At 43.1% G+C, this 15,185-nt stretch overlaps 1 protein-coding gene across 6 annotated transcripts in view; it reads right to left on the bottom strand.

Annotated features, from left to right (window-relative positions):
• LOC124157679 (trichohyalin) overlaps positions 1-14,918 on the bottom strand; it is a 443,734-nt gene extending 428,816 nt beyond the window's left edge. For 3 of the 6 annotated variants that reach the window (XM_046532610.1, XM_046532615.1, XM_046532612.1), the window contains exon 1: positions 10,604-12,571. In XM_046532610.1, the coding sequence (XP_046388566.1) occupies positions 10,604-11,611 (1,008 nt within the window). In that variant the 5' untranslated portion in view covers positions 11,612-12,571. Of the gene's footprint in view, positions 1-10,603; positions 12,579-14,151 lie in introns of those variants that run through there. The other 3 variants (XM_046532611.1, XM_046532617.1, XM_046532614.1) reach the window with 3 other exon arrangements.
• Positions 14,919-15,185: the final 267 nt, after the last annotated feature.

Raw genomic sequence — 15,185 nt, 5'->3', positions numbered from 1 at the left:
CAATTTTTTGGGGTAAACTGTAGGACTAGATAATGTTTAAACATTTTCGTCATTTTACAACAAAAATGCGTTACAAAAATACGAAAAAGCCATCTTATTAAGTTAAATTAATGTTTTCAACTTATTGTGGAAGATCAATGTTGTAGACATAGTAGTTCTCCCAAGGTTGAGTTAAAAAGTTCATGAAGTCAACAAAATGGCCAATTTTACGGTTCGCGGAGTCATTTGTTGCACTCGCGCGTCTACATTTTTAAATTTTTCAAAAAACAAATAATATATCAGATTTAAAAATAAAATTTCCTTTAAAATGGCGTATTATTCATTATTATGGCATGCACTGAAGTCCAGATATAAATTTTCCAAGTACAGCGGCACATCAATTGGACGCCGACAGTAATTCAAATCATTCAAACTTCACCGATAACATTAATAATTCATGTTAAAAATAGTGTCCTTTTAGTACCAGTCCCATACTACTGCGACTCATTAGGTTCTTTTCTTTATCTTTCCAAACCAGAGATTCGGTATACTTACTGTATATAACTCTTGCCTTTATTCCTATTTTCTGGATAACATAAAATTCCACCATTCGAAAACCTACCACATCTGCTATTGAGTACATTTTCTGAGCATTAAAAATATTATTAACACATTTAAAAAAATGAAAAAAGCACTATCATTTCAAGGTATGAAGAAATATATACATAATTGTAAAACTAAACCACTCTGGAACCATATTCAGCATTTCGTCAGTTCGAACCGATTGGCAAGAACTTTTCCATCTACCGACCGGAAACCATACCATATCGATAACCCCTCTCAAATCGACAAATCCTTCACACGAGATAATGTGCAGCAATCGGCTGCAAAGCAGTTGGTATGCCTAAAAATAGGAGCGGAGGGAGTGAATTTCTGAGTGTTTCCGAAGATGCACATCACGTGCCATTACGCCGCCAATGGGAAACGAGCTCGAGAGTATTGAGGGACAAGCGAAGAAACAAATTATGGAATACGCTTCGATAATAGGTAATCCTGTCCAAAGTTTATCAGGAATTATGATTCCAAAAATATCTATGATTTGGTGTCGTGAAAATATAGTGAAAAGAATAATGATATGACTTCGTTAAGGGCTCTCTCACACTACAAATAAGAGTTAACTTAAGATTTAACTTCTACCACAAGCATTTATAATTTACCGCTACAAGCCATGGAAGGGAATAAGGCTTAGAATAAATTTTTCGGTAAGTGATTTAAATACCTTTCCAAGCAAATACTCATTTTCCAAGTAGTCATTATGGCTGTTACATAAGTCTGAGATTCACAAAATTCAGCATCGTTCATTGAGGTAACTGAAACTTACTGGTTTAAATCAGTCGCTCGGGAACAGCTTTAAAACGCTCCAAACAATGGAGCGTGAATTAAATTGCGTCATCGATGCGGCTATAAACTCAAAATTCCTTTGGTGAACTAGTGAACTCTTCAGAATAATTTTCTAAATAAGCTTTAACCTCAAGAAACTATATCTACGGATTCCGCCTCCCACTCGATCATCATACTACAGTGAAATAGATGATTTAGGGATATTGAACCTACGAGTAATACGTAGAGTGATTTTTATTTGTGAGTGACATTCGCCATTAAACGGTCAAGAAACATGATAAAATTTCATCCATAACAATTGGTGATTTAGAGACGTGAAAAACATTGACAACCCAAGGTATGGATGCTGGCAGTGACACAGTAAAAGTTGAAAATTAATAACAATTAAAATAACTTAATAAGAAGATCTCTGCATTCTATTCGGGTTTTCACCACGTCCGTTGTGTTTTGACGACAACAATTTCGCTGACATTGCAGTCAGCGTCTTCAGGTCGAAGGAAGGAAAGGAACTGTTGTCGCCAAAACACAACGGACGCGGTGAAAACCCGAATAGAATACTGAGATCATCTAATCAACGCCGCGAAAATCTTCGAACCAACTTCATAAGAATTAAAGGCATTTTTACTTGAAGGTGAGTCTATAAAGATTTTTTTTAATATACCAACTTTCCAATGGGGAACATGCACAATTTTTTTAAAATACTGGAATAAGAAGACCTCTATTTCAAATGTACTCGTCGAAAATTTCGCGTATTAATAAGGCTTTTTAGCTGAGTTATGAGTCTTTAAAAATTGATCTTCATCGGCTGCTTGAAAACACGACGTCATCAGAGCGTGACGTCACGGAACGGTATCCACTGATGACAGACTGAGGAAGTGGGTAGAAAATCGATCTACGAGGGATCAAATGCAAATTTGGCGATAATAATTGCAATTTTTACTTTAAATATCTTGCATCCAAGCCTCTAAAACTCTACTCCCTTAGCGAAGTGAATGGTGTACCGTGCGATGACGTCAGAAGGCGTTTCAGGCCACGTGACTTCAAGCGATATTCGAGCATTTTTAATTAGCATTTATTGACGTTTGTGGAGTACTGGGAGAGTTTTGGCTTATATATTTGGACTCGTGAGAAAAGTTTCTATTCAATGAGACTAACTAGGATGATGAACAAATTCCATGCATGTTCCCCATTACAAATGATCAGTATGAAATATAGACTAAGCCGCTATCAACTAACTATGTCGCACCCACTGCAGCGCCCTCATTTATCGGTCGGGTACTAACAGATTCTCTCAGTTATTTCCTTCAGTCGGTTTGTCTTCCCAAACCGACGGAAAGGCCGTACTGATCGGTTGGCGGACACAGAATATGGTACCTGATTAACAACAACGGTATCGGAGCCATGGCGGCGTTAGGCGCAAAATCCTTATTCCGCTCAAGAGAAAACACATGCGAGCCGGTACTAATGAAATCCATCGAACGGGGAATAAAACCACTGAATTAGAGAGGTTATGTCGTCCTCGTGAGTTTTTACAGTTTTTACTCAATCAGAAAATACAAAATTGCAGCATTTTAACGTCAATTAATTAGGAAAGTCATAAGCTAACTATCTGCAAATATACAACAGAATGAAAAGATTTTCTAATGAAGTCGCACTTTTATATGTAGTCTAAACGGTGGATAAGCCCTTCTTAGTATACTAACAATAAACCCATGAATAACCCACTAATTAATTTTTAAATGTAAAAATCAAGTTGTTTCATTCATTTCAAGGATTTGAACTAACATCTTCTGTAAGCCGTTCAGGTACGCTTAGAGCTACACCATTAATCCATATTTTTAGCCCTGATTACTTGATACATTTTCTTGTAGAAGTTCTTGCACGATTGTCTGAGCGCGAGAGCAAATAGGAAATAATATGAATGCTTGCGTAGAAAATGGAACCCGTTCTAATTTTTTTCAGGCATTCGCTCGAGTACAAACGTTCCGTTCAAAAATTGATACAAGAAATATTACAAGAAATTTTATCGTGTAACTAGGGCTTTTCCATGGACATTTTCAGATAGGATTTTCCGGAGCATGCAATACTATGAATATCAATTCAATCCCTGGATCCCCTTCAATCCTAGGAATCCCCTTCAATCCTTGGATGAAAAAAATGTGCTATTTATGAGCATCACTTAAATTCTCGGCGCACACGGCCACAAGACTTGATTGTGACAGTGGGTTGTGGACGGGGATCGATCCACTACCTCCCACACCACGCCCCTTACCTCCACCCCTTACACTAAAAGGCACCCACACCCCCATATCCCCTTCCTCCTCGCCCACCACCCGGCGAGTGGACAAATGCCGCTCTTGCCTCGGCCTGACGTGACGGGGTCGGCGGAGAACTACAAAGCAGAATGCAACCGGCGAATTTAATTCTTCCTCTCCATCCACCCTCCCGTTCTCCGGTCCCAAACGGAGGAAAACGCTCTCTCCGGGTCGATATAGAAATAATGAAAGCTCCGCGCGGACTGAAACGACGGATTCCTTTTTTCTCCTATTCTTATTCCTCCTGTAATACGTCTCCAGGCAATATTCCACTCCAAATATTCTATATTTCGATTAGATTTTGTGTGCTCCACGAGATTTTTTTGCTTCTGACCCGACCTCACGCAACAATGATTTCATCACAATCTATGCCACGATCGACATGGGCCTGTTTGGGATTTATTTGGATCATCGGAAGAAACGACTTTTTCTACATCTTATTTATTTTCATAAAATACTAAATTAACAAAATATATTCATCCTAAAATGACCGCATAAGTCTATCGTAAGTTTTTTGCACTAACTTTTAGGCACAAAGACAGAAATCCAGCGTATAGTACGTAATAGCTGCTAAATTGAAATTTTATGCGTGCGCAGAGGTGTATCTCCAGTATTAAAATTAAATTATTAGTAATAAAATAAAACTTATTTAATATAAAACATGAAATATTCCAGCTCTTGCATTCTGTAATTTCAATTTCTCTAAATGGATCTCACGCAAAACTGATACTATACCCGCGATCATTAGAAATACATCAATAAAATATTTCGACCAGTTGAAAAAGGCCTCCTGTATCTTCTCATTCCTCTTAGAATACATGTCTGGGAAATTTTCCACGGTACATAAACGATCTACTCGAAAGATGGTCTCCACGCGATATCTTTTCTATTAATATAACTCACGCAATAGCGATACCGTGACCGCGATCGATATAGGAGGTCTCTACGTGAATTATTTCGATTATTTAATAGCGTCTTATTATCATCTTCTTACTCCTCGTCTATTAAACATCCCACCCCACATATTCGATCTAATCGAAAAAAAATTTTCTCCCCACGCGATTTTTTTTCCGTTCCAAAACCAGCTGCACGCAACACAATTATCGATTGTTATGGGTCCCTTTGTGAATTATCTAGACCATTTGGAAGACGACAATGCAAGCGCTTGATTCGTTCTACACTTCTTCATCAAGGATACGCTTGATTCGACAAGCTATGTTAGGATATTCCGTTTCCTTCCTGAATTAATGCCGAATATATGGTTATGTGTCTACATTCGGGAAATGATATCATAAATTGAAAATGGCATATTTAAAAAATAAAATAATCGATGATCATGTGTAATAGGAAACTAAAATAAAATACTCACCATTTCTTTGAAATTAGATCGAATGCACATTTCTCGTGTTTTTGAAAACGAATTTAGCGATCTGAATACATCACAACAGGAAAACAGTGGAAAAAATTGGAACATAGTTAAGTGATCAGCATTAGTAAGTGAACGTAATTTATCTTCAATCCTTTCTTCCAGGGATTTTCTGAAGTGAGGATAGAAGCATTTCGGTTAGTATTCCATTAATCGTTCTTAAATATAAGAATTAGGTAAATAGGAAGATTTCTACAGCAATTGAGCGTTATGAAAATCTAAAAACGGGGTAACTTAACCACTCAATTTCCTTTAATCGCATTTGGTTGTAAAAGTAGTCCAAATCATGCAACGTATGTTTTCTTCATGTCGTATACTTTATTCTTGCTTATTGTAAATTATTGTATCACATATATGTTTCATAGTGATAATGTTTCAAAAAAATTATATATACTTTCTTTTTGTTTCTCGTCTGCCGTGAAATTTATTTTTTTAAGATGGTAGCTCCCATGCTGGTTTTTTAACCATTGGAGCTACCTAAAGCTCCATTTGTGTTGTCCTGTTAAAATAAAAGTGTACATTCAAGCTTGGAGTATTAAATTCAATTCAAGTCAATTCTTGGCGAGTATCGTAGTCACAAGAACTTCATTCTGAATATAAAATAGCAAGTTATGTCGTTTCCTTCATTATTACTAACAATATATTATAGCCAAGAAAATAATAAGTAGTAAGTAAGTGGTTGGTCTGGAAGGAGCATGAGATATGTGGTGCAGCCTTATCTTGTCTAGCTCTCAACGAAAGAAAGCAAGAGGACCACAACTTGACTTCCAACTCGAAGGAAGGAGAACTGTTATCTTAAGTTTGACTAAAGGAATGTACCAGATGATATCTGCATTACTTCTCATTTTTCTCGTCATTTACATTCCTAATAACGAGAAAATAGTGTTCGATCTAATAGGCCATGATTAAATGTGATTAAAAAAAACATCGTATATGAGGCTGGAAACCAAATATGAGAACTTAGAAATTTTATGTGAGATCCAAAAAAAACCGTTCAGACTCTCTTTCTGTTGCAACTGGAAGAATCACATCCAAAATGTAAAAAAATACGCCAACGATAATTTAAAATATAAGTAAAAGGACCTCTTAGTTCTCTTGAAGACTACAGCAAACCAATGGTAACAATATTGTAGGCAGAATCTTCCTCAAGTAAAAAAAGTGTACTTCAGTGGAAATTAATACGGAGTACAAAAATTACTACCATGGAAACATAATACTAAGAAAGAGTGACTTTAAAAAATGGCTCTTCCCTCGCAATCCGAAAAAGTCAAGAGTGTATTTTGGAGTAAAAATCAATAGCATTTTTTTTGTCTATGACTTCAAAAGTGGAATGATTGTGCTGATTCGGTGAATAATAATTTATCAATAACATAACAGCACAAGTAATAATCGATTCTGAAATCACAATTGTCCCACCAAAAATACGTCCAGAGAGTCATGGTCTTCCTTCAAATCCTTAGTGACTGATCGATCCTTAAAAAAATAATTTTGCCAACTGCGAACGACGGTTGCCCCGCGATCCACAGAAAATAAGCCTTTGCCGAGATTTTTCGATGGACAAGCTTGATATCATGTCATGTCCTCGAAATGGAAGGAGTTCGACGCTATAACAATATCAATTCGTCAGGCGGCACATAACGCTATCTTCCCATGAAAAGATCTTATATCGTTCAAATACAAAAGGTAACTTAAATTTTACAATGACTTACGTGCCCTACTTTACCAAACTGTTGAGGGATCCCTAATTTTTCACAAACAGTATTTTCCTTAAATTATCCTTATACACGCTTATCAGGTTTATTTTCTGAATTCGGTTAGCGATTACGGTATCGGCAAAGCTCCATTACCTTGATAATTAATCATTCCATTATTCCAGCATCACTGCGTGCCGAAAATTTGGTCGAGCAAGTCATTAAAACTTTGCTGAAATTTACCTATGACTTTAAATATTTTAACTCGGATACATAATCGTCCTCTAACCTACCGCCTCGCTGGAGTTCAAAATGCTTTTAACTATCAGTCGTCCATCCAAATGACGACAAGTATAGGGCATGCATTATCGAGCAGGAAAATCAGTAATTCGATTTAATTACGTACCATGTCCTGATCGTGAGCGTCATGCATATTGACAAAAAACATTTCAACCGTTACTGCAGCAGTAAATGAATCTCTTTCGTCCTAGTTTTGGATGCGAGGTAGCATAGAGTGTAGATGACCGAATTACGAGCCTATGGGTACAAGTCCAAGTCCGGACGATACCTATGAACACTAACGGAGATGAATTCCTCGTGTATCCATTTTTTCCCAAACGAGAATTTTCTGTGGGGATTCGGAAGTGAGACAGAATAAAAAACAGGAACCCTGATCACTACACCACAAACAGAGTACATAAATAGATACGCATAAGTGTGCTCAATTTAAATACATCGCATCAACTTCTAGGTTGAAACGCTGAGGGTAAATGTGACCATTTCACGAGTGTCAAGAAGAAATGGACATGGAGAAAATGAACAAGATCTTAGGTGATTGATCCAAAGGTGAGTGCCCCAGCAAAGGAAGGGATTTATTCAAAGATGAATAAAACACTTGGCATTAGTCAATTCAACATGAAGACTCCAAGGGAACAAAGATTATACCGACCAGTTACTCTTCTGAAGGCCTCTTCACACAGAAACAAGCAGGGGTCGGTATTTCTTCGCAAAACAGCGTCATTTTTAGCATGAATTGTATGAATAGTAAGCTTTGAGAACTAATTGGGTGTATAGTAACCAAGATTCAAAAGTATCAAACCAACCCGATGTTCTTAGCCACAAAATAATGGACATAAGAAGTAAAAAGTCACATTTTTAACGGAGGGAAGTATTGTAATCCGACCATGCTGTAAAAATGAAGGGTCTCAAAGAAAAGCCTCGTGTTACCACAATCGACTCCCGCCCAACGATCTGATTCAGTTCGAATGAAAACGAAGATGGGGGAACGGAGGCTTCTCCGAATGAAATCTATCTTCGGTCCAGACCCCTTAAAAACACCACCAATAGAAGCATCCGCAGGTCCCGTTGGATTAAAGAGAGCAAAACCGCGATAAATTGGTTCCCAATGAATTCACGCCAAGTTAAATATTGTCACCAATGCCGGGACTGATATCGCCTGGACCATTTGCACAGACGAACGCATGAGAAGCGAATTAGAGCTCGAAATAAACTCCGAATCTCAACCACTGCGTTTTTTATTCACGTCAGCGAAGAAACAACTTTCCCTTTCCTAACAATGAGTCCTATTTGCAATTGCGTAGCCACGGTGGTGGGTTAGCCATTGGCCGAGAGCACGGGACTGAAACTGGTTAAATCCTATTTCCTAGAGTAAAGTGATTTTTCTATCGAAGTCTTCTTCTTCTATTGAGGTTCAAACTAAGAATCCTATGTTCTCATGGTAAAATATTCAAATAAAAATGATCGTAAGTATTTAATCCATTTTTATCTATTTTTAAGCACGCCTCCAGCGGTGTGCAATGATCCCGATAGGAAAACTCACTCAAAGCGTTCCACCACGGTCTTTTCAGAAAACACTACAGCTTTTTGTACCTAAGCCTTCACTACATTTACATCTAACCCTTCCACTAATTGATTATAGGCCTCATAAAACGTACCAGGATATAATGTGAAAGTTAACAAGATGTAGGTATAACGTTCAATTTCACGGCAATTTTGGGCGGGGCGTGGTGGCCTAGCGGCTAGATCGCTATAGGATACCCGTTTTTTGGACGCAAGACAGAAATTTGCCGGGTACAAAAACAAAACCGCTGCAGTGAAAAAAAAACGCAGAAACATGAGCTGCATAATCTCTTTTGCATCTTCAAGTCCTGATTAGATCTCGGACCTAAATTCATTTCGCAAATTCGAATTCAACTATTGAATACGAAACCATTTGTACTTAGCTACTAGTGACAAAGTGTAAGCAATGGATGCAGCAAATTAAGTAACATTTTAAAGTATTAAGTTCTGGAGGAGTCTATATGGCAGAAATAACACGATTATTAGCAATAAATATGCCTTGAGTTAAAAGCATGTATTCTAAACGGACCTTACGGAATCGATATCACACGCCCAAACCCAGCATTATTACAGAGTAGTATGTAATCGAAGCGTAGTTAACTCCAATAGCTGTAATCCTCCTCAGGTGGAGAGGTTGTTTGCAGGTACCTTAATATTTACGAAAATCATGGCCATCTATTTCTGCAAGTGCCACTTAAAATTATTACGAAGGAACCCAGGGTATTGTAAAGTGGTACGCCAAAAATGCGATTCCACACGTAAATTGATGAGGGCGTGACGCTGAGCATATCACAAGCCTTCAGTCCCTCAAAGCCACGCCTCCAGTGGAATGGAGGAGTTGGCATGAATATTGAATGCATTTAAGTGGAACGCTCAGTTGTAGAGACGAAATGTCAGATGCATCTAAATGAAGTACCCTTGAGAGCGAGCGCGCGCAAATGGCAAGTATCTCTAAATCCGAAAACAAAGCTCGTTTCAAGGCCAGACAAAAATGAACTTTCCAACTCAATAAAGACTGTTATAATGGAATTCACAATGCAAAGTTCTCAAAAGGATCATTACATGTCAATCAATATTTATGAGGGTTGTGAGAAAAACATTCTCTCTTTTAAAAACAAAAAAAATCGATGGCTATTTTAAGCACCTAGATAACATCTTAATATCATTCATTAGTTACGAATGATTTACATAATTTTGATTTATATTAAACCCTTGGATTCAGAAAAAAGAGGAAAACTGTTAGTAGTGTAAAATTGATAATGGTCATTCACATTCATTAAATGATACTGTTCTGGTGAGACCTGATATGAAATGTTCTATCTAAATTATCAAAAAAGCTTTCGTTAACTACATGAAAAGATCTAGGGTCCTATTCACGAAGGTCTTAGAGTTTTCACCTCCAAAATTGACGTTGAGTTGACGTCAAAATCTCGATTTATTCAAATAAGTCTATTTAATTGACGGGGTTTGTCCGAACGTTACATCACATACTGGAGCAACTTGAGGTTAGGCAGTTTATGGTCTAACCCACAAACCTGACTTAATTATTTTCATAAAATAATTAAATTTTCCGTCATTCATATGTCCCAATGACAAAATACAATCTGAATGGAACTATTACAGAGCACTTAATAAAAATAGTCATTCCAGATTCATAAAGATAATAAATTATTTCTCTAAGTCATTTTCTAAAAAAATTCCTGAATTATCAATAAAAAGCGACCTAATAAATTATGTATTTTTCGCAATAATCTCAAATTTTAACTGCAATTGATGGAAATATTTTGACGAAACATTATTTTCTTTCAAATAAAAGAGAGAGAGAATTACCACTCCACAAGAAATACCGTATATCTGCAAAGCACTACGAGCTTGGCAACGCCTAATCCAAAAGAGCTCAGCCACAGGGACAATAAATAGTGGGCACTCACCTGATTCTCCGAATTGAGCAGCTTCAGTTGATCGTTGATGAGGCTGTACTTGGCCGACTCCTCCTTCCGAAGCGCCCTCTCTTTCTTCAGCTCTGGACTCCAGAAGGTCTTGATGCTGTGCATGGACGAGCCCAGCTTCTGGTTCGTGAGCTCCAGCTCCTTCTTCAGGTTGGCCAGCTCTCGCTGGAGGTCGTTGTTGCTGTGCTGCAGCTCCCCGATGTAGCCGTGGCGGAGGACGGCCGCCGCAGCCTGACCGGGGGCTCCGCCAGGGTCCTGGGAGGCCAGGATGCCGCCACCCGAGGACAGCGCACCGGACGACGCGGGGTTCGGAGACTGGCGGGCCGACCGGCCGTAGATGCCCATCCCGCCGCCCCCCACCGAGTCCTCGTCCATCATCATGAGGGTGTCCCTATAAAGTCCGCCACGCTCCAGGGACCTGTCGCGCCCACATCTGTCCAGCGACCGCTCCCTGGGCTCCCTGATCGGCACGAACTCGTGATCCATGGAAGACGATTGGTATCGAGACGAGGGCTGCGGAACCGAGGAGGTCAAGCCCCCTGAGACGGAGCGGCTGGCGCTTCTGGATCTGTGATGTCCAACTCCCGCTCTCCGATCGTCCATCATCATCACGGGACTGCCGCTAAGGACGTCGTCCCCGTAGTAGTAGTTGGAGTAGGGACCGCCGCCTCCGCCACCGCCGAGGATCCCGCCCCCGCTCGAGTAGCCCCCGCCATGGTGGTGCCGATGGTGGTCGATGGGTGAGCTGTTGCTGGACCTGCTGACGAAGTGCGGCCCCCGGCCGCCGCCTCCGCCCCCACCGCCCCCGCTCTTGCGGGTGACGGGGCTGCCCCGGGCGGAGTAGGAGGTGGGGTAGGGACGAGACGGGGATCGGTCCACGGTTGGTAGCTCGCCTCCCGCACCGCCGCCGCCAAGACCTCGGCTCCTGCTTCTCGGTGAGCGACTCCCGGTGGAGGACACTATTCCCCCGCCGTACGGGTCGCGGGACATTCCGCGGGGGTGTGTCCGCCCCCCTGCTTATCACCAACACCACCACCACGACGACTTGGCCGCCGCACCACCACCGCCGCCGCCTCCGGCTTCCTCCCCGCACCACCAACCGACACCACTTCCTCCTCCACCAGCACACCCGCGGCGGTGATCCTTCTTGAGCCGACAAGGGCCGTCATCCGCGACCGCCCATAGCCTCCGGGTCCGCCGGGATCGCCGGCCGCTTCCTCGGGGACGAAACCTCCGGGGTCTCCGCTGCCGTACCGGAACGATGAGAAAGAAGAGAATGCTCACTTTCTGAAGGTGAAATGTGGGTGCTGATAAGGGAAAAGGGGGAAGGGACAAAGGTTTATGGGAGGTCAAGCTACTGCCACTACTACCAAAGTCCCCGCAGAAGGGACGGCTACTGAGGAGAGCTACACACACACGTGTTCGCTGGGTGTTCAACCCCTTTCGGCAACCACTCTAACCAAAGAAAAAAATCTTCCACCCAAACGGACGGAGGCGGCGTTAAACTAGCTAGCTAAAAGGTCCCGGCGTCGACCCACGTAGAGGTCCGACCCGCCGCGTGCCGGGGCCCCCACGAAACAAAAAGGGGAAGGGAAAGGGAGGGAGGCCGGGACTAACCCGGACCAGTTCTCCAACCCTATCCCTATGAAAACTTTCCCTACTTCTCCTCCCTAAATATCCTTCCAACATTCACTCTCGATAGGTCTCGTCTTTTCCTCTTAAAACACAAACGCACACGTCCGTCCGAACTTCCCTTGCGCCTCTCGTGTCTGTCACACTCCCTCCCCGGCCCTACGCGCGGCAAAGAGTGCGGGCCGGAGACCCCCCGAGTCAGCCGCCGATGACTGCCTAACCGCCGCTCTCGGGGAGCCGGGGTAGGATTTTCCTCGCTTAGGACAGGGGGAGGAGGGTGGTGTATGTGTGGAGTAAGGAGAGAAGAGAGAGGACTAGAGGGGGGAGAGGACGAGGAGACGCGACTGAGTAGGAGGGGATTGGAGAGAGAGAGAGGAAGAAAGAGAAAAGGAGAGGAAGACTCGTGTGGAGGAAAATGTCGCTGGGAGGGGAAAGGAGAGCGAGAGGGGTGGCTATACTCTTCCCGCCCTCCACACCCGCAGATTAAAGGGGAACCTCCGATCGGCAGCAGTCCCTCCAGCACCACATATACTCCTCCGCCCCCGCTCCTCCCCGACAACACACATAGTCCCTCCCCGCTTTAATCTCTCTTCCCCAGCCGACAGGCGCAAACTCTCGCTGTGTGGTGTGGGCCAAACGTTCGTCTCCTCACACTCCTCTTCTAAAAACACTCCCTCTTCCTCCGGCGTCCCTTCCCCAGTCCCTTAGGATAAGGGGAGCGGAGAGGGAGAGAGGGGCCTTTCGCCCCCCCTCTACGCCCCTCGCGAGTGCCCTGCCCCTCCCTTCCCTCCGACCCCCTCCACCCCCCCTTTTTAACCTCGCCTCCTCCGCGTCGATACGGCCAAAGAGGACGGGTATCCCGCAAGCGCGCGAGAGAGTGGTGGCGCTCTGCCCCCCGGAGAGAGAGAGAGACGGCCCCTGAAAAGAGCGGAGAATATCTCTCTGCTATCCCGTCTTATTCTTTGCTCGTGTCTTTCGCTCGGCACTCCTCACTGAAATTTCTCGGTGCACTCTTTACACCGTCTGCACCGGTTAACTTCACGATTTTCCCATCCTCCAAACTGGGCAAAAATTTTCGCACATATTTCGTTTCAAAAGATAAATTAAGGATATCATTTTTTTTAATGGTGTTTCTCAAATGCGAAGAATGTTTTACCCACTAAATTCGGCACAACGGAAATTTAAATGGGAGGTATTCGCTGAAAAAACTGATCCCTACACTCTTTCGCCCTCTTCATCACACCATTGTCCCCGCAAATCGTCGGTCGCTAATTCCCACTCTGTCCTACCTCCTTCTCATAAAAAAATTCTTTTTTGTTTTATGTCGGCATTAAAAACGTGAAAAAGTTGGGGAAAAAAACGTTTTCTCTTGTATCGGACGTTTCGGCCTCTGCCAGGTGATCATTTCAAGGGTGGGGGAGGTGTGCGTTGAAGAAAGTGAGTCGGGGATGGGTGGGGGGGAAAAAGGGAGGTACTATGCGAGACGCACACTCAAAAAGATGCACGTTTTGGGGGAAGGTTGTTTCGCGAGATGAGGGGTGCACGTAGGGTGTAGTGTGAGGGTCCCCCGCCGCGGCTGTGTCGGAGCTACTATCTCCCTTTTCCCTCCTCAACCCCCTCTCTCCCTTTCCCTCGGCTCGCAGGCGGGTTCGATCGGCCGCGCGGAGGAGGTCCTTCAACCGGCGGAGAGACGCACGGCGTCGGCCGCGGTCGCGGTCTCGCGGAGTACCCTACCCCGCCCCTTACCCCGAAAAACAACACACTCTCACACACCGAAACAACAACGACCACACTTATGCACACATTCACTCGTCCTCTTACGTCTTAAAAAATAAAATATACTCAAATCCTAAGAGGGGGGGAACCATATCGGGTAGGATTCCTTCAAAAACACTCACTCTTTATCCAGGCGAAACGTTGGGGTTATCCGCTGATTTGGTCTTCTGGCCTTAGGTATTCCGTCAATGATATGCTGAGTGTTCAGGATATTGTGCGTGAGAGATAATTATGAGGAATTAGAGATGGGAATCGCCCATGTACGATTCCAAGGCTATAAAAATACTTCTTCGTAGGTGATAACACGAGTTATCTTGGATAAGGCTAGTGTGGCGACAGGATGAACTGGGATGAGCAGCACTTCCGCAAGCATCAATACAGTTACTCTGGATCACTCATTTGCGCTACTTCCGCTCATTCGGTTTTTCTTGGTAGATTCTATCCGTCAATCCGCTCTCCCAGTCCTTCAACGGGATAAATAGACCTCTGGTTAACCTATAGCACTTGCTCCAACTGATAATAGTCTTTCCATTCCAGCCTCGGCTCCCATAAACCAATGTTTCTCTGCCGGTTCCCTCAGTTTAATCGTCTTCTTGCCTTGCGAGAGGTATCTCAGGCCACTAGGTGAACATGAGTACTCTCTCAATACCCAAAACAGTGGTCCCGTATCCGCTCCAGTCCTTGAAAACCAAGATATCCTGCGATCCTTCTTCACAATCCACTTGCTTTCCAGTCTTGACAGGCGGGAAGAGGGAGGAAACGAGCCCCATCAGCCTTCCACCACCGCTGAACGGCAACACCAACACCGGCTCAAAACAGTCCTCCCGCTCTCCTCCCCTCACTTCGACCCTGCTGCGACGGAGTGTGTATACTACTGGCCGAGCGGCGCCCGATCAGCGCGAGCCGAGTCACCCAGTGGGGCAATATGGCAGCGGGAGCGGCTCGTCGCGCGCGTGGGAGAGACGCGGCTAATGGAGCCGTGCCGCTCATGAATGAATGAATCGTTCAAAATGAACGGTACACGGGTATAAAAACGAATGAATCGAATCAATTATCTCAATACTTATTGTTCAATATGACCAATTTGTGAGTGAATGAGAGAAAGATTCGAGGACTTGGATTTTGTTGGGATAACAAAAGTATGAATTCTCGTATT

The sequence above is a fragment of the Ischnura elegans genome, chromosome 4, assembly GCF_921293095.1.
Source record: "Ischnura elegans chromosome 4, ioIscEleg1.1, whole genome shotgun sequence".
Lineage (NCBI taxonomy): Eukaryota > Metazoa > Arthropoda > Insecta > Odonata > Coenagrionidae > Ischnura > Ischnura elegans.
This window is presented reverse-complemented; position numbering and strand designations above follow the sequence as displayed.